Source organism: Coniosporium apollinis, assembly GCF_000281105.1.
Source record: "Coniosporium apollinis CBS 100218 chromosome Unknown supercont1.62, whole genome shotgun sequence".
Classification (NCBI taxonomy): domain Eukaryota; kingdom Fungi; phylum Ascomycota; class Dothideomycetes; genus Coniosporium; species Coniosporium apollinis.
This window is the reverse complement of record NW_006913324.1, coordinates 63,281-80,741: the sequence shown is the minus strand read 5'-3', so window position 1 is coordinate 80,741 and position 17,461 is coordinate 63,281. Positions and strand designations below refer to the sequence as shown.

The 17,461-nt window shown below is 54.1% G+C and overlaps 4 protein-coding genes across 4 annotated transcripts; 2 read left to right on the top strand and 2 right to left on the bottom strand.

Annotated features, from left to right (window-relative positions):
- Positions 1 to 617: 617 nt before the first annotated feature.
- W97_08752 (uncharacterized protein) lies at positions 618 to 3,181 on the bottom strand (the record flags this gene model as incomplete). Its single annotated transcript, XM_007786619.1, has 2 exons — positions 618 to 3,008; positions 3,080 to 3,181. 2 exons carry the CDS (start codon positions 3,179 to 3,181, stop codon positions 618 to 620), a joined length of 2,493 nt encoding a protein of 830 aa, XP_007784809.1.
- Positions 3,182 to 4,757: 1,576 nt separating this feature from the next.
- W97_08751 (uncharacterized protein) lies at positions 4,758 to 7,424 on the bottom strand (the record flags this gene model as incomplete). The annotated part of the gene is made up of 5 exons (XM_007786618.1): positions 4,758 to 4,905; positions 4,960 to 5,957; positions 6,010 to 6,918; positions 6,961 to 7,193; positions 7,286 to 7,424. The coding sequence occupies 5 exons, from the start codon at positions 7,422 to 7,424 to the stop codon at positions 4,758 to 4,760; spliced, it is 2,427 nt and encodes an 808-aa protein (XP_007784808.1).
- A 3,848-nt stretch (positions 7,425 to 11,272) lies between these two features.
- On the top strand, positions 11,273 to 14,978 carry W97_08750 (uncharacterized protein; the record flags this gene model as incomplete). The annotated part of the gene is made up of 5 exons (XM_007786617.1): positions 11,273 to 11,938; positions 11,989 to 14,295; positions 14,344 to 14,560; positions 14,615 to 14,885; positions 14,951 to 14,978. The coding sequence occupies 5 exons, from the start codon at positions 11,273 to 11,275 to the stop codon at positions 14,976 to 14,978; spliced, it is 3,489 nt and encodes a 1,162-aa protein (XP_007784807.1).
- Positions 14,979 to 15,849: 871 nt separating this feature from the next.
- On the top strand, positions 15,850 to 17,165 carry W97_08749 (uncharacterized protein; the record flags this gene model as incomplete). The annotated part of the gene is made up of 3 exons (XM_007786616.1): positions 15,850 to 15,910; positions 16,004 to 16,416; positions 16,482 to 17,165. The coding sequence occupies 3 exons, from the start codon at positions 15,850 to 15,852 to the stop codon at positions 17,163 to 17,165; spliced, it is 1,158 nt and encodes a 385-aa protein (XP_007784806.1).
- Positions 17,166 to 17,461: the final 296 nt, after the last annotated feature.

Below are 17,461 nucleotides of genomic sequence, written 5' to 3'. Positions count from 1 at the left end.
GGACTGGGAGATTGGGAAGATATGAGGTAAGGGTGTTGATGGTAATTCTTGGTGATGCACGAGAGGTGAGATCGAGATGGATGGATGCGTGCAAGCTTGGCTGCGCTACGCAATTGATCGGGGCTTAGGAGCTTGGATCCGGCGCCGAGTCCGCGAGCAAACCAGTGATCTTGTGTCCATCACTTTGATTGTCCAAAACGGCCACGAACAACAGATCGAAGTTACTGTCTAACTCTATCGTAGAACGAATTGTCTGAGAACCAGCTCTTAGAGCGCTGGTTCGTCGTTTCTATATTGCAATAATTGAGATCAATTGCTGCTAACGCTGATTCTGCTAAACAAGCTCATGATGGTATGGCCTTTTGTACTACTGTAAATGGTGCGTCTTCTGTACAAATACTCAGCATACCACAAGAGAAGATCCCCCCAAACCAGAACGCCTTGCGAAAGCCATGGGTATCCCGTTACCTGCGCATGATCCTCTCACCGCAAAGGCGCCAAAACACCCAGATACGCCCGCTTAGACGATAAGCCGGCTAATGCTCTGCTTTTCTGCAGTAATAAAAGGGGTCCAAGTAGATTACCACCCAGAATGAGATAAGAACATGGAGCTGAAATCACGTAGAACCGCTCTCCTGTGGTAAATGTGATGACCCGATGCCTGGATCATGCGTCCGCCTGTCGGCAGCAGATACCGATGAGGAATCTGGCATAGACTGTCCACCAGGTGCGTCGCTACTGTTTTGGGTTTTCTCTTGGGAAAGTGCGTCAGATCCACTTTGAGGTGGAGCACCGTCCTGGTTTAGCGGCACCTTCGTCGCTGGTGCTGGTGCTGGTACTATGTCTACTGCTGCTGCACTACTGGTGGTCGTTGCAGAAGTTCCCTGCGAGGAGCCAGTAACACGTAAAACTGTCGGTGATTCTTGGTCCGCATATTTTATGATTCTGCCGCGCTGGCTGTCGAACAATGTAGCCGCGCGAGACGTTGTGTCCGCTGATTTCGGACTTCCAGAAGACGCGGTGGCTGAAGATCCACCAGAAGGGTCATCAACTACCCTGTTGAGCGACGATGGGGTACGCATGGTTTCCGGGCTCCATGCCCGTCCGCGTGGCTGAGCGGGTATGAAGGTGACAGGAAGATCGACACTAGCACGCCTGTTACTCGACCTTTCATGAAATCGTTCCCCTTGCTCAGCGGCGAAGGCTCCCAGTTTTGATTTCAGATCCCAGCGTGGATAACTGTGGACAGGCTGCTGCTTGGAAGATACCTGCAGTGACGCTTGAGACCCGAGAACACTAGCATTGCGGACTTCTGGTGGCGGTGAGTACCGCTTCCTCTTGAAAGGGTTAGGCACGGCCTGCCACCGGGGCCTGCCCCTTCCAGTGTTGACCGGCATCTCCGCTTGTGAGCCCCGGCCATCTACATCGGCACTGTTGCTGTCGTTCGGGTTGGTCATCTCTGTGTCATCGTCTTGAGCCCCCTGTTCTGGCAAGGGAACTGTCGCACTGCCAGAAGCCTCAGCATCGTCCAATGACCGCCTGGGGAAGCCCCGAGGGTGGCCATCGGCAGTGTGGTATCGCACGGCGTAAACCGTGCTGACAACGCTCGCATTGTCCGCTCTATTAACAGGTGTGGAAACGGCCGGTGGAGGTGTCGGTATACGTGGACTTGTAGTGACGTCTTCTTGTCCTGGTGTGCTGCCAATGCCGTTCCTTCGGTCCGTTGTGGCCGAGTGAGCTCTGCCAAGAGGTATGAGAGGCCTGAAGGAATTCGCTGGACGAAAGCGCGAGCGGCCCACGGCTCCCAATCGATGAGCCATGCCACTGATCCCCCGCCCCACAGGCCTAGAGGCAAAGCCCCCTCCTCCGTCCTCATCGTCGTCAGGTTTCCTACCACCAGTACGACGTTTGCGTGGCCACACGACTTCTCCGGACGTCGTGACTTCAAGCATCTCATCTCCGTCAAAGATCTCTCGTCCCAAAATACCATCCTTCTTCTCTTCCCTCTCCAGCGCCTCGATACGCTCCACCCACTCCCAGACAACAACACTTGCAGCTGCGGCGCCGACCCAGCGGAAGTAGTCGCCCCAGCCAGCAACATCGTTATTGGAAATATCAGTGATGAAGAAGACAATCGGAGTAAGGATAGCAATGATAGACAAAAGAGCAACGACGGAGATGTTCCACATCATGGAGTGATAAAACGCGTACCTCCGCTTACTGATGACATAATAGATCACCCAAGCAGCATAGAGCATACTCAGAGCGAGTTGAAAGAGGTAGCTCAATGCAGGTATGGCATCCACGAAACGCCGAGGGCGGCCATTGACAGGATCAGCGACGAATATGTTGACACAGCTAAAGGACATGTCCAGAACTATGAGAGCGAATCCAACCCATTTGATAATGACCTTTTCTTTGTGGCGCGGGAAAAGCCTGATCAGGGTCTGCACTTGCGCGAGCCATAAGAATACGTCGGAGATGATCCTAGAGATGGAAAGCTCCAAGCCAGCGACGACCATTCTACGAAGTTCAGAAGCGTTCATAACGCCCGCATAATACTGTCGCCCGGCAACCCGGAATGTGTCGGCAGTGGCGATCGTCATGGAGATGGCTACCGTTAGAGCCGCTATTTTCTGAAGCCATGGTCGTGATCCCACTCCAATGACAGAGGCGCCGCCGGTTGCTCCACTTATCATGCCTCGTCTTCCCATCAGCCCTGATCTACCACCCGAACCGCCAACGAAGAATGTCCGTGGTGTGATCAACAGCATGACGACCAGCATCCATGCGATCACGGTAGCCGCGCCAGTTGCATATACCTGTGGCGCGGTGGAGGCATAGAACGGCGGTTTCTGTTTATCGGCGACGATAGAGGGGTCATGTCTCCCTTGCTCGAATATGTTGGTGCATTCTGGTGTGAAGACGGCTTGTGCGGGGAGGGTTATAGTTGAAGTGGGATCGAGGATGATGACGCCGGGAAAGTCGAGGGTGATAGGCGTGCAACGCTGTGCACTCGATCAGTATATCGCTGGCCCTATGTTCGTGCGCCCACTGCTTCGTGACTGGCAATACATACTGCGACTTGGGACGTCGTCGTCGGTGCAGTCGACGTCCGGATCGCAGGGCGATTCCATAACTGCCTGGGCACATGGTGGTCCGCATGGCCGGCTCCCGGCATCCTCCTCCTCAGTCAGCCGTGCCAACCTCGCCGCCCAACAGCGTGTTTGTGGTGTTGAGTTCCGGTTCCGGTGCGGCGACCGCGCGGCATTGCCAACGCGAAGCTTGACAGATCCTAAACTGGAGGTGGGATGAGTCGACAGAGGGTCCAAGGCGAGGGCGCGAGCAAGCCAAGAGTGTCAAGAGTTCGGACGGGGCGTCAGTTGGGGATTCGAGATTCCCCGCCGCTCTGGCTCGCGCCGCTGACAGCACCGCAGTGACACCGGACTCCACCTGCAGCATTGCCAGCCAACACTTTATCCAGCAGATGCTCTGCTGACAGCTTTCATGTACTATGTTTGAGCTAGATATCTCATTTGTCAAATACTGCATTGTTCAAGCTGAACGGGACCAGCCTCGTGGTTAATATATGCCGGATTTACGTCCGTTGTAGAGACGAATTGTTCTCGGGCGCTCTGTTTAGTCTAAGTCGTCCAACTTTCATCATTTCCCTCTTGGCCCGTAGCTTGATACGACATGAAGACAGACAGTTACTGAGATAGGAGGCATAAAGCTATCATCTATAGCATGGCATTGGTATCATCACACAGACCGACCCTCTACCAAAATCAAAGGCTTCCGTAACCGTTCAGTATTAGAGCGGAAGATGATTCAAGCACGCCTACTAAAACGAAGATCGAAGTCCGCGGATTGTCTAGGCTCATAACAACTATACAGGAGCGGATGATAGACAAAGTGTAGTAGTGCTGCAGTGAGTGCGCCTGGAGGGCGCGCAGGTGCCAATGACTGGAACGTAGAAAGCGGGACGCGCAAGATGTCATTTACAGCAGCATGTTCCCTGGTCGATGATAGGCGAAGGTCAAGCGAGGACAATGGACGGCTGTATCAGACAGAGCGCGCTTATGGTGATCAATTACGGTCGAAATGAAGCGGGAAACAGATTTCGAACAGTGCATGGTTAAGAAGTGGTCACAGTATCAGCAAGAGGTAAGCGCGATATTAGTACTTATTTATACAAACAGATAAAGTGCAGCCGATGCTCGCTTCTTACTCGCACCGTTCCCCGAACTTTACCAGAGCCTGACAATGCGCGAAAGCGCAAGGATGCAGTAGCACGCTAAGCCACAGAACGCAAAAACAAGCAAGCAGCGATAATAGCGAACATGGTATAATCGAATGCCCAACGCGAGACCATTAGACAGAACGGGGGGAGAAGAACACAAGCCTGGGGCCAGCCAGCACGGTATATCCTGCAGAGAGATACTTCGAGAGAAGAGGGTATTAGAGAGGATCCAGGACCGAGGATCCCTATGAGGAGGAGCCTGAGCCCGGTGGTGTATATGCAAGCCCAACCAGCCCGCCCCGTGTTCGCCGGCATTTCCATGTCCCCGAAGTGACCAAGAGAAGAGAAAGAAGATGACGAACGCAATCCACACGCATACCCAAAAGCAATCAACGCCTCGGTATGCTCAACAGGAGAGGAGTGGAAGAAGCGATCACCCAATCTAGCTGTACGTGAAGAGAATGAGAAAAAGAATGCAGAGACGACCGTGAACTCGTTATTGTTAGTCGTGCGGTTAGTAAGCCGCCTGCATCTCCAACGCAGGAACCACTTGAGGTGTCATTGATGGAGTCGCGGAGCCGGATCGCGACGAGCAGGCATCTTCATAGCCGACAAGGGCTTGAGAGTGAAGCTTAAATGCCTCTCCCATGAGCTTGGTGATTCTGTAGGACTGCGTGTTAGCGTGCAACACAGGCCGAGGAAAGAGATAACCTTACCCCCAAACGACAACCTCGTCAATCATGCTACCCCAGAGCCGCGCCACGATGGAACTGAGCTTGGCACCGTACGAATCCACGGAGTCATCGTCGAACAGGTTCCTGAGCTTGTTGTACATGGCAAGTTCTTCCTCAGTCGCGGGTTCCTCGTCATGTTCCAAGCGGTAGAGCCAGAGGGTGAGGATAACCATGAGATCCATTCCACACAAAGGGTGCTCGATGCTCCAGTTGGTCGCCGAAGTTCGCGCCACCCAGCGGATGCCTTGCAACGCGGCAACCTCAATACAATCAAAACATTCTTGAATGACCTTGATCATCTCTTGCGACCGTTTGACCTTGTCTCGCGCGTTGGTCATCGCAGCTGCAACCTCGTACGAATCGTGATACCGGAGCGCTTCTTGGACAGTTTTGAGATCGACAAGCAGACGGGCCCGAGTGTTACGGTACATCGCCATGGCGTTGAAAATAAGGGGATGGCCTTTGTGAGGAGCACTCAATTGAACCACAACAGTTTCCGGCTGGCAAATGTCAAGGGACTTCTCCCAAGTCTCGAGCGCCAGCCGGAGCTTGTACTCAGTCACGACATCCTGCAACGCCTCTGGGCTTCGCTTGTGGTACCATACCTCGAGGAATAGCGCGTTGATCATCACTCGAGTAGCGAAGGCGCTGTATCGCGCAGAGTCGCCCTGGAACAGCGTGTCATGAGCTTCCCGGAAGGTGATGATTGTTGATGCAGTCAGACTCTCTCTCCAGGATTCCTCGTCCGAGGCTTCAAGGTTCCACAGAGACTCAGAAGAAGGCAATTCAAGTGAATCGAACTCGTTGAAGCTGATCGCGGGCGTGTGGTTGTACGTTAGTGTGAGAAGACCGAAGAAGATGTAGACAGCGTAGTAAGTACGCCGACAGCCTTCGTCTTCTATCCACTCCTCGTGGCTAGGCTGCGTATCACCGCGAGCTTCCGATCGCAATTTAAGCTCGTACCTGTTGCCGGCAACCATCTAGAAGCAAGTCAGCGACCAATGGAGCAATATCAAGAGCAGGTGTACATACATTCGCAAGAAGACTCTTGATAGAACAAGCCCACTCCAGTCCCTTGGGATCACCGCTCCAGCTCGCGAATATCATGTTGAGTAAGGTGCTCTGCATTGTCCAGAGCGGACACTTTCGCGAGCTGAAATTCTCCTTGTTCTGTAGGAACTGATTGACAAGCACCTTAGAGCCAATGTGGAGCATATAAGCCTGATCTTGCTCAAAGGTATACAATGCACCTATTGAGAGTACAGCAAGGACAAGCGGCGCCGATGCTTCTGCGGGATCGAATGAGGCTGGGTGCAAGAAGGGCAGGTGGTGGTGAAACAAGTTGAAATAGGTAGACAAGTACCGGTTCAACACTGTAAGGCCTGGGAGCCGGAAAGTGTCTAGCAGTGCCGCTTCGCTATCAAATCGTTTAATGTTGTTAACCACCCTCGCGCATTGTTCTTCAGATTCGATCTGAGGAGCCTTTGCCATAGTCAAAAGCTGCGACGGGCCAGGTGACCTGCGATAATCCACAGGCGACACTGGACCAAGCAACCCGTGATAGGGCGACAGGGCACCAGGGGTGCCGAGATCCGAGACAGTGACAGAGTTATTCATCGACGGGAAACCCGAGGGTAAGACATCAGAGGCGGAGGCTTGTCGTTCTTTTGTCGCTTCTAATTGATGCTGTCGCTGGTGTATGGTGCTGGGAGTGCCGAAGGACATTGAAGAATCATGGAAGCCGGATACACTGGACGAGGATATCGAATGGGCCTTGGGCTCAGTCACTGAGTGTGGCAAAAGGTTGTCCCAGGGCATCTGAGGCAGCGAGACAGCTCCAGAAGCGTATCCGACAGCGGGCTCGAGCAGCGCAGGCCCATTCGGCGAGATGACGGTTTCGTGCCCGTCGGCCATGAAGTCTGGCTCTTGGCTGGCCATCGCCTTGAAGTTGGTCATCAGCATGGCCGCCGTCTCGATGTCAACCATCCCGTCACTGCTTGCTTCTATCTGCTCCAGCGTCGCCGTGTCGATAGGAATAGATGCCTTCGATGGCCCGGCGCCGTCTGCGCCCTTCGGTGCTGCTCGTCGCTTGACTTCGCTGTGCAGTGGGACGCCGCCATCCTTCGCGTGGACGGTACGGTCGTGGCGCAGAAGCAGATCACGCCGGACGAATGTGCTCCGACATTTGAGGCACTTGAAGGGTCGTTCTTTGGTGTCTACGTTGATCGTGGGGATGCAGTTAGCCACTTTGCTCCCCCACTTGCGCGTGCACGACAACCGCCACCTCGCGAAAAGACGCTGTACTTACGCGACCTCTCATGTCGACTACGATGTTCGCTTCTGCTGAACGCGCGGTTGCAAAACTGGCATTTGTACTTCTTCTCCGGTGCAGATGTTGCTTTGCGACCTGACGAAGGTGCTGCCGAAGTGGCGGGTAAGACGGTCATGGCGGCGGCAGGCATCGAAAAGACACAGCGTTTAGCTGCTGGTGATACTGCTTGAATGGTATTCTGCCCGCCAGGAGCGCGTTTGCATTAAAGTTCGAGTATTTGGATAGTCCGGTGGAGGTGGTGGAGCATTCCGAGCTGTGCGCATTTACTGGTGAAGAGAGGGTGCGACAGAGACGAGCCCGCCTCTAGTCGGATATACGGGAAGACGCCGGACGATATATCGCCGGCGATGGATGTACAGATGAGACGGCGACGACGAGCGCCAGCGATAGCTTGATGGATAGGTACAAGTTGAGATGGTGGGATGAGGAGGGGAAGGGATGAGACTGGAGGGGCTGTGGATTTCCTTGGGATGGGATAATCTTGGTCAGGGGCGCCGAGGGCAACAGCTGTGCGTCCACTTCGACGTGCACAACCAAACGCAAGCCACGGCGGGGACCGGGGAAAGCGGACGTAAATTACGATATGCCGTAAGTTTGAGCTACAGGCGGTGCATGATCTGCTCTAAACGGGGAATAACGACGTGGCAGGCTTTGGACTACGCGAATCGCCTGTCACCTTGCGCGCGCCTTCAGCCTCACTCACCCCGCTTGTGCATAAAGGAGAATCGGACGCATCTGATTGCCCATTTGCCTTGCGATGCGCTGTCACTTCCCGGCAGGTCAGAGGCTAGAAGTTGGTCAATATTCGAGCAAAAGGTACCCCACGAGAAGCACGCCGAATAAGATGAGTCCCCACTCCCCGCTTCAGCCACAATGATACAGTGTTGCCTTCCTCTCCAATTAATCGGGATGTTGAGCCAGTAGAGTACAAGTCAGCTGATACGGAGTGGCTGGTTTTCCGTTCGCAGACGGGAGGCTATCCGTATCGCCGCCGCGGCAGCGGGTAGTCGAACTTGAGGACGTCGACACTCCAACTCTCGAAATGGCGGTATGAGGTCTTTTGTGAGCTGGATCGACTTGCAGGCGTCCGCGGATACACCATCTCTATCCCGCAAGGCTTATGCAACTGTTGCTTAACCGCTGCACACCGCCAGCTGAGGCCCGTTCCTTGCTTTGATACCAGCCGCATCTGACCGTTAGATTACAGTAACGCTTTCTTTACAGAGTGTAGCGGCCTGTGACAGCCACTCGGCATGACATGGCTGGCCCGGCTTGGCTCAGCCGGAGAGAGTATATCAATGCCCCTCGAACGGGCTTGCCTTTGAAACTCCATCGATGGTGCCCGGCGCTGCGGGCCTGGAAAAAGGGGGGCAGCTCGCCCTGTCGCATGATGACGGAATACCTGCCAGTAAACCCTCATTTTGTGACCGTCCTTGTCACCCAATCCTGGAGCTATGTTACCGATCTTCACCTTTTCTTCTTGTTCCTGGTCGAGTCGCGCGACTAGCAACGATGCTAAGGCCTGAGGATCATCTTCCCCGGACCCATCGATCCACCAAGTCAACTTTTAGCTTCCTGTATGACACCGAAGCGGATTAAGTGCTGCATGGTGGGACGCCGGCCAAGCCGTCGGTCCTTTGAGTCGCGTGGCTGCCAGCCGTGCCCCGTTAGACCTTGCAGCCCTTGCACCATCTTGCATCATTGCTGTACACCGATGCTCCAACGGCCCAAATAGTCCAATGTGTTTTGCACGAAGCGGTTTCCATCTCTAGGTGGTCGATACAATCATTGAAGATGATTCAGACGTGTGCATTGCAAACGCCCTTCAAGCGAGATACTTCGACATCCATTCCTGTACCAAGTCAGCAAGAATGGTCCCGCGTCCACCGGACGGAGTCATCGACCCCTCCAACGCACTGTTTCACGTTGGAATAGAGTCATGTCCAGTTCCACGCTAGAACGTTCCCTCTTCCCTCTCGTTCCAGCGTTGAAGGTTCTTACTCCGCTCGAGCACGGCGTTCAAGGACATCTTTGTGAGTTGAAGATCCATCATACGCGTTCCCATATCTCATCGCCCATTTCTCTCAACGATTGTCTATGCCATTTATCGTACGAGATCGCTGCTCCTAGCAGCCGACCCAGGCGCTCGGAAGTCCGGCCTTCCCCTTTCTTTGGGGCCTCAAGCCACTGTCGCAGTCCGCTATTGCTTCCGCTTCCACGCGAACCTTTTACTAGTCAGTTTACCGCCGCGACTTTCTCCACAAAAATAATTCAAACACGTGCTAGACGACCGGGTGTCGGCAGACAACTTGGGAGGAAGCGATAACTAGTAGCTGCATGCATGCGCTCAAGCAGCAGTCAGACCGCTCTTCTGATTGTTAGCGATGCATTTAACACACGATCCGGCTTGAAATAAATTGATCATGATAGATTCTGTCTAGTTGAGAAGTCAACCTTGAGTATCGCTCGCAGATTGCATGCTGCCCGCAACCTTGAAGGTTACCAAACTTGATCTTTTGATTTTCTGAGAACCGACATGCTCGTACAACATCCGGCTGGCGTACAGAAGTAAGCCCCAGGGTATCACCGCATCGGCATTGCACATCAAGCCAGCTTTCGTCAGTTTTCACATTGCATTGATGCTCTGACGTGCGATTTGATGAGGACTCAACTCATTTAGTGAACAGAATCTCCGCTCAGAAGCTTCAGGACCCTACCCCAACACCAAATTGTCCAGTGGAACCTCCCTGTACGAATACTGCAAGCGACAACTAACATTACAGCGACACCGATAACTGACCCTGCCGTGAAAAAGGTTTGGTGCAACAACCCTTCCCGGTTGAACGAAGCCTAGAGTAGAGACTGCCGAGGGGAGGCAGAATGGCTGGCATAGACATCGTCAGCCGCGGGAGGTATAATCATTATAAGGCCCTTGTAACCATTGGAGCTTCTGCTTCTTTACAGCTTAGTATTCCTAGCTGCTAAACTTACACTAGGGTGGCCTGAAGCCTCCCACGTCCGGATGGACGTTAAGAGTGAGTAGGTTGCCGTCTGTGGGGTGACATTGTTCATAAACGCATGATTACGATGTATTGACAGCGAAGTCACACAACGCGGGCACCGCCACTTCGGCATCAGAGAGCCCGAGTCCACTCACTTTTGCTGTGTATTGGGAGAAAGTTGAGGCAGACTCGGAGAAAAGCTTACAACACCTTCCTGTCTGGGCACTCTGTGATACTGTGATACTCTGATCAGGCCCAGCTTGCGGGTAACGTCCCGCGTTGGTTCAGCGAAGATGCTCCTATCATGCCGGCCCTATACTCAAGCATCGGGTATGACGCTTCGTATACGCTGTGCGCCCTCGCAAAATGCAACAAAACGGAGTTGTTGCTGCGTAGCGGCGCAAAAGAAGATTCCTTTGATGACTACTTGGAGCGGCTAAGCGAGCTAAGCGAGCCCGCGCGGAATGTGTAGCCCGAATCGTTTGGCTGTCACGCTTCCCGCTCAAAGTCCCAAAGAAGCTCGTCTTCTTGCTCGCGGCTAACAGAGGCCATCCAGCGCATCCAGCTTCATTCTTAGTCCTTTCATGTCACCAATAATACTATCGCTATCCCTATATACGCCGGATAGACCCTGGCCCGCTTCTACCCCAGTCCCATGAGTGTGGAGGAGGCCTCGCGCCGCATATCCTCCTCCCTTGAGCCCACGTTCATGAGCCCTCGGAGCTGAGGATTGCCCACCACCACTGCTCCCCGACCGCGAAGCATTGGCGACATCTTGAAGACAGGATCTTCTTTCGCACGAGACTCCTGAGCCAAGGAGTCACCGGCGAGGAGTCGCGCTGCCAGCTCTAGGCTCAGAACGGGAGGTCAAAAGAGGGGCTCGGAAACATATTAGACTCTGGCGAGGGGGAGTTCCAGAAGCGACACCGCAGCTTCGATCGATTAGCACACGGATTCCAGAATGAATGGATACACTGGCGCCGTTGTCGCCCCGGGTGGCATGTACGTGCGTGCTTTGTACGATTACGACGCAGACGACCGCACCAGCCTGAGTTTCAGACAAGGAGACATTATACAGGTTATCACTCAGCTCGAGAGTGGGTGGTGGGATGGGGTTATCAATGGAGTTCGTGGATGGTTTCCGAGCAACTACTGCGACGTCGTCCCTCGAAGCGTGGACGTCGGCCTCGATGAAAGGATCGCCGAGGAGGCGGAGGACGCAGACGTAGAGGAGGGACCACAAGATGGGCCAGACGGACAAGACGACGACGCGGACTCTGCTGTTGACGAGGAAGGGGACTCTTTCGCCTCGCAGCTGTCTATGAACGGAAGGGGAAATAGCGAGCAAGAGGAGGCCGCTTTTTGGATACCGCAGGCGACACCGGACGGAAGACTCTTCTACTTCAACACGTTGACAGGCGCAAGTACTATGGAGCTGCCGCTGGAGTCGCCATCCTCGTCGACAGAGAATGGACCTCGAGACCGTACAAATGTATATATACCGGAGCAGACCAGGCCACCACCTGAGCTCATGGCAGGCGGCTATGTCAATGATGATACAGACTATGAAACTTCGGCATCGGAAGCCGAAGGACGCTCGCTGCTGACGGATTCGCACGGCTCCCTGGTGGGTTATCTCTTAGCCGCATTGCTGCGACGTTCTAACATAATCTACAGCATCAACACCATTCACTATTTTCTAACGGCATTCGGCCCGCAGCATCTATGGATTCTCTCAGTATTACTTCTCCTACCCGATCTCGCGCTGAAAGCGGCGACCCAACCACCAGTAGTTTCTCCGTGGTCCACAGCACCATGCCAGCAATTGGGACTACAATGACCTCGTTTGCGAACAATCCACTTGGTTCATCCCTCTCGTCAGCCGCTCCACGGAGATACATCGAGGATGTGAATGTCGTGCCCCTAACCTGGCATCGGATGGTGGAGGATGTACGGCGGTCGGTCGAGCGGTATCGGCAAGCCATCAACAACAGTGACCGCTCCGAATTTGTGAGACGAGCAGAAGACATCTCGGATCACTTGAGGCTACTGCTCGCCGCCGGATCGGGCACCACTGATAACCATTCGGGCAATCCATCGATCATCTCTACTAACAAAGCTCTGTACCCACACTTCCGGGAGACGATGTCGCGATTCTCAAAACTGGTCCTTTCCTCACATATTGCCGCAGCGGACTGGCCACCGCCAGACTCGTACGCCAAGTGTCTCAAAGAAGCCGATGGTGTCCTGAATGGAGTCTACGGTTTCGTGGAAGTTGCAAAACAGCAACGTGGTGAAGACATACCGCGCCTGGTTCCGGGGTTCGTCGCTGGTAGTCGCTCAGGTGGCAGCTGGCAGAACAATGGCTTAAACTCTCACGACCCAGCGAATCCATTGGCATTTATCGAGCAAGATGACTTTGAAGCCCCGTCCGAGCCGTCCGCTTGGCTTGACTCTAATCTGTTGAACAGGTTAGAGGAGCTCAGAAAGCTCATTAACTCAAGCATCCGCCATCTGGACGAACAGTTGGCACTCCGAGAGAAGATTGTGTCGCCATATCAGCATCGGATCATAGGAGATGGTGTGTGCAAGGCCGGCGGCGAAGTGCTCGAATCCTACCGGCTGTGGATCTCTGCCATCGAGTCAATAAACCTCGCACCGTTGGCATCCAGTTTCCAGAATCCTTCGATTACGGATCTTGGCATGCACAAGCAGAGGGTGTACGACCTAGTAGCAGAGCTGGTTATTGTTTGTCAGGCCGTGGCCGCGCCATTAGCCGACGAGTGGGCCGAAGTTCGAGGGGATCCCTTGGAAGATCGGCTGCGTCACGTACGAGCAGTTTGCAAAGACCTGGAGTCGAGCACTTCGCAATTGTACTATTCATTGCAGATCCTTTCAGAAGAGATACCAGTAGCAACTACAGCATCAACCCGAAATTCTAAGAGAAACACAGACGAAGGAGTCTACTTCCCATCTCATGAGCGGACTTCGTCAAGGCAGCAGCGTCCACTTCTGGGAGAGGCCATACAGTCTCAGTCATATACAAATGGAATGGAGCACAATAACGATCCCATCGCAGAGACCTACAGGTCTGGGGGCAATCCAAAGGTCAAGAAATTCTTCGGCGAAGTGCCTGCTCCAGTAGGAGGAACAGCTGGCGCCGCAGACGATGTTCCCGAGTTCTTGCGGCTAGACTATGAGGGGGAGATCGCATACGACTTAAAAGCCAACCCACCGCAGCTAAAGGGAGGAACCTTGACTGCTCTTGTGGAACAGCTAACCAGGCATGATCGACTCAATTCGCCGTTTAACAACACTTTCCTCCTCACATACAGGTCATTTACAACCGCTTCGGAGCTGTTTGAGATGCTGGCAAAAAGGTGGAGCATACAGCCTCCATATGGCCTAGCCAAGGAGGACCTCCAGACTTGGGTAGACAAGAAGCAGAAGCCGATAAGATTCCGAGTGGTGAATATTTTAAAGACTTGGTTTGACAACTATTGGATGGAAGGTAGCGATAGCGAGGCCCAGAAACTCATCCAGCGAGTAAACGACTTCGCCAAGGACCACGTCGCAACCGCAAGCACTCCAGGAGCAGGGCCGCTACTAACCGCAATCGAGCAGCGCTCTCGCGGACAAGACATGCCTAAACGCCTTGTTCCGACTACAACTGCGCAAACGCCACAACCGATCCTACCGAAGCATATGAAAAAGCTCAAGTTCCTTGACATTGACGCTACGGAATTTGCTCGTCAGTTGACTATCATCGAATCTAGATTGTACGGCAAGATCAAGCCCACGGAATGTCTGAATAAGACTTGGCAGAAGAAGTTAAACCCCGGCGAACCGGATCCGGCGTCGAATGTCAAGGCGCTGATCTTGCATTCAAACCAGTTGACGAACTGGGTGGCGCAAATGATATTGACGCAGCAGGATGTCAAACGGCGAGTCGTGGTCATCAAGCACTTCGTGAATGTGGCGGACGTGGGTAGTCCTTTGCTCTGCACTCTGCCTTAGACTGACAAGAAGCAGAAATGCCGATCGCTCAACAATTTTTCTACTCTTACTTCGATCATATCAGCGCTCGGAACCGCGCCTATATCTCGGCTCAACCGTACATGGGGCGCAGTCAATGCTCGCACGATGACCACGCTGGAGAATATGCGCAAGTTGATGGGCAGTACCAAGAACTTTGCGGAGTACAGAGATACACTACACAAAGCCGACCCGCCGTGCATACCCTTCTTCGGTATATACACCCTCGTGCTTGTATGCGAGTCAAGTATCTGACACGAAGCAACAGGCGTCTACCTCACAGACTTAACATTCATCGAGGACGGCATACCTTCTCTCATCAAGAAGACAGATCTCATCAACTTTGCCAAGCGGGCGAAGACGGCAGAGGTGATTCGCGACATCCAGCAGTACCAGAACGTGCCGTATCCACTCCAGGCCGTGCCGGAGCTGCAGGATTATATCCTGACGAATATGCAATCCGCCGGCGACGTGCATGAGATGTACGAGATGAGTCTGCAGGTCGAGCCCCGCGAGAGAGAGGACGAGAAGATCGCAAGGTACTGTTTCCTTTCGCCCAGAGTCATCAGGCCAAGTGTCGCCAATGCGCTAACCCTTCTCACAGGCTGCTGTCCGAATCTGGTTTTCTATGATACCCTGTCGACTGCTTTACTTTGCACCGTTGCTGGCGTGCGTTGGTCATGTCATCCTATTCATATGGCGGCGAATGTGCTATGGTTCGGATATGTTGTTGGTGTTCATCACAAAATGTCGGGACATTTGGTGTTGGAGGCGGTCGTCATTTTTGGGACGCGCTGTGCAGTTGTAGTGCCATGTTCGGGTCCCACGGAGTGTTGTTCTCCCCGTCGAGCCGGCAGAGCGGGCATTGAGCGTAGGATCAAGTTATCTAGCAAGGGGCGGTCATTAAAGAGCGCTTTCCACACGTAACTCCTTCGCTCCTTCCTTGCTGCTCATCTACCATGTTGCCGGCTGGGTCTGGGAATCTCAATGCCCTCGAGTCGCCGTGGAGAAGAGAGATTGCGCGGCGCCCGTATCTGGTGTGACAGCCGACAGGCCCGCTCATTAGCTGCCGTTATATTAACTGCGCATTAGCTTCCGCAGGGCCGTCGAATCAGGCCGCGGAGGAGAACTCTTCGCGAAGGACGCCGGGGGCGGCGTCGAGTCTTTGCGCCAGCCCAGCGCAGACCCCGCAAAATCCGGCGTTTTGTGCCTGGACTTCGCTTCACCTGCGGCTCTTCGTACCTGAGCCCTGAGCTGATCTGCAATGCGAGAAAAACCTCGTCTCCCCATCCCAATTGGGTAGGTGAGGGAGTTGCCGAGTGAGTCTCGACTTCCCTGTCGCTGCTTCACCTCCGCACCTTGCATCACATTCTTCCCGTCTACCTTTTACAACACTCTTTCACCCAACCCGCGCTCAACTGAACAGCCCGCGTTTCAAGAGAGCAGCGCTCCATTCGTTCTTCTCTTGTCGTTCTTTACTCGCCTCTACAGCACACCGCCAACATGTCAGCTTGGTTTCGCCGTTCTGTCTCTCTTTTGTTACTATCTTACTCTGCTTCTACCGGTAAGTACCCACCGAGTCTGCACCGACTCGAGCGCCGCTGGCATAGCCCTCCTGCGCAGCTTCTATCTGACCTTGTGCGCTGACCTCTTCCAGCCTTAGCATTCTGCGAGTGCGGATACTCCGTTAACTCCACCTCTGGTCCCGACCATTCCGTCTTCACGGAGCTGCAAGAGACCGATTTCCTCCACATTAGCGATCTTACCGACGACATTGGATGGCGGCCCCAAGTGTACAAGATTTCCCGCGAGCAAGCTCGGGGTTCTTATGGCAAGAATGCGCAGCTCGAGAACGTGCTAGCCAATCCGTTGAAAGACAAAAATTCCTGGGCGGGCCCTAGTGTCAATGACAGCGATGCGGGGCTGCAGCTGTGGGCTCGCAGCCAGCCGGAAGATGATACGATAGGGATGGGCGAGGTCGCGTCAGAGCGGACAGACATGTGGTATGGCAGCTTTCGGGTAGGCATGAAGATGTCTGCTGTGCCAGGGACGTGTGGAGCGTTTTTCTGGGTAAGAGGGGCTCCAGGTCCATACAACATCATTTCCTCTGCGCAAACGCTAATCGCGCCCACCAGTTCCGCAACAACACCCAAGAGATCGACATGGAATTTCTTTCGAAGCAATTCAACGAGACCAGCAACCCCATCAACCTTGTCCTGCAATCTCCCGCCTCCCAGGCTGCCGGCTTCGACGCGCAATACACGCCCAACTTCGATGTCTACCCACTTCCCTTCAACCCCACCGAGGGATTCCACGAGTACCGCTTCGACTGGCTGCCCGGCAGAGTCTCCTTCTACGCCGACGGCCAATGGCTCCGCGACATGACGCTCGAGACACCAGACAGCCCCGGCCATCTCGTGCTCAACCACTGGAGCAACGGCGACCCGCTCTGGTCCGCCGGCCCGCCCGCAGAAGACGCTGTTATGACCGTTTCATACGTGAAGGCGTACTTCAACTCGTCAGACCCAGACCGCATTAGCAAGTACGACAAGCGCTGCGACAACGGCGATCGCGACAAGGTGTGCCAGATTCCGGATCAGATCACGGCGCCGGATCCAGCGGGCGCGAACGGCAACGAGACGGCAAGGACGTACTTCTTCACGCAGGACAAGGAACACACCCCTCACCAGATCCTCTACGATGCGCCGGATAACCCGTTCTACAGCGGCGCTGGTGGGCGACAATCAGTCATCTCCTCCTCGTTCTCGGCAGCCGCGGTGGCGTGTATCTTGGTGCTAGTGTCGCTTGTGGCGCTATGAGATCGCACACGTTCCGCGTGTACCGTATCACGGCCTATCACGTGTTCGCCGGCGGCGCCACGCGACGTTGCTGGGGTGATTCAGGACAGCGTGTCTGCTGGCCTGGACGCTGTAATGACTGTACGATTCGGAGTTGCTTTGCTGTGTCTTGCTCTGCACATATACCCTGTTTGCTGTGTCGGGATGGCATCGAGTAGTTCGCGGCCTGTTGTAGCTAGCCTCTTTGAATTTTCTTCGCGAAGGGTTGGAGAGGGCATAGACTACACTGGGACCTGTAGACTACTTTATTTTATTCA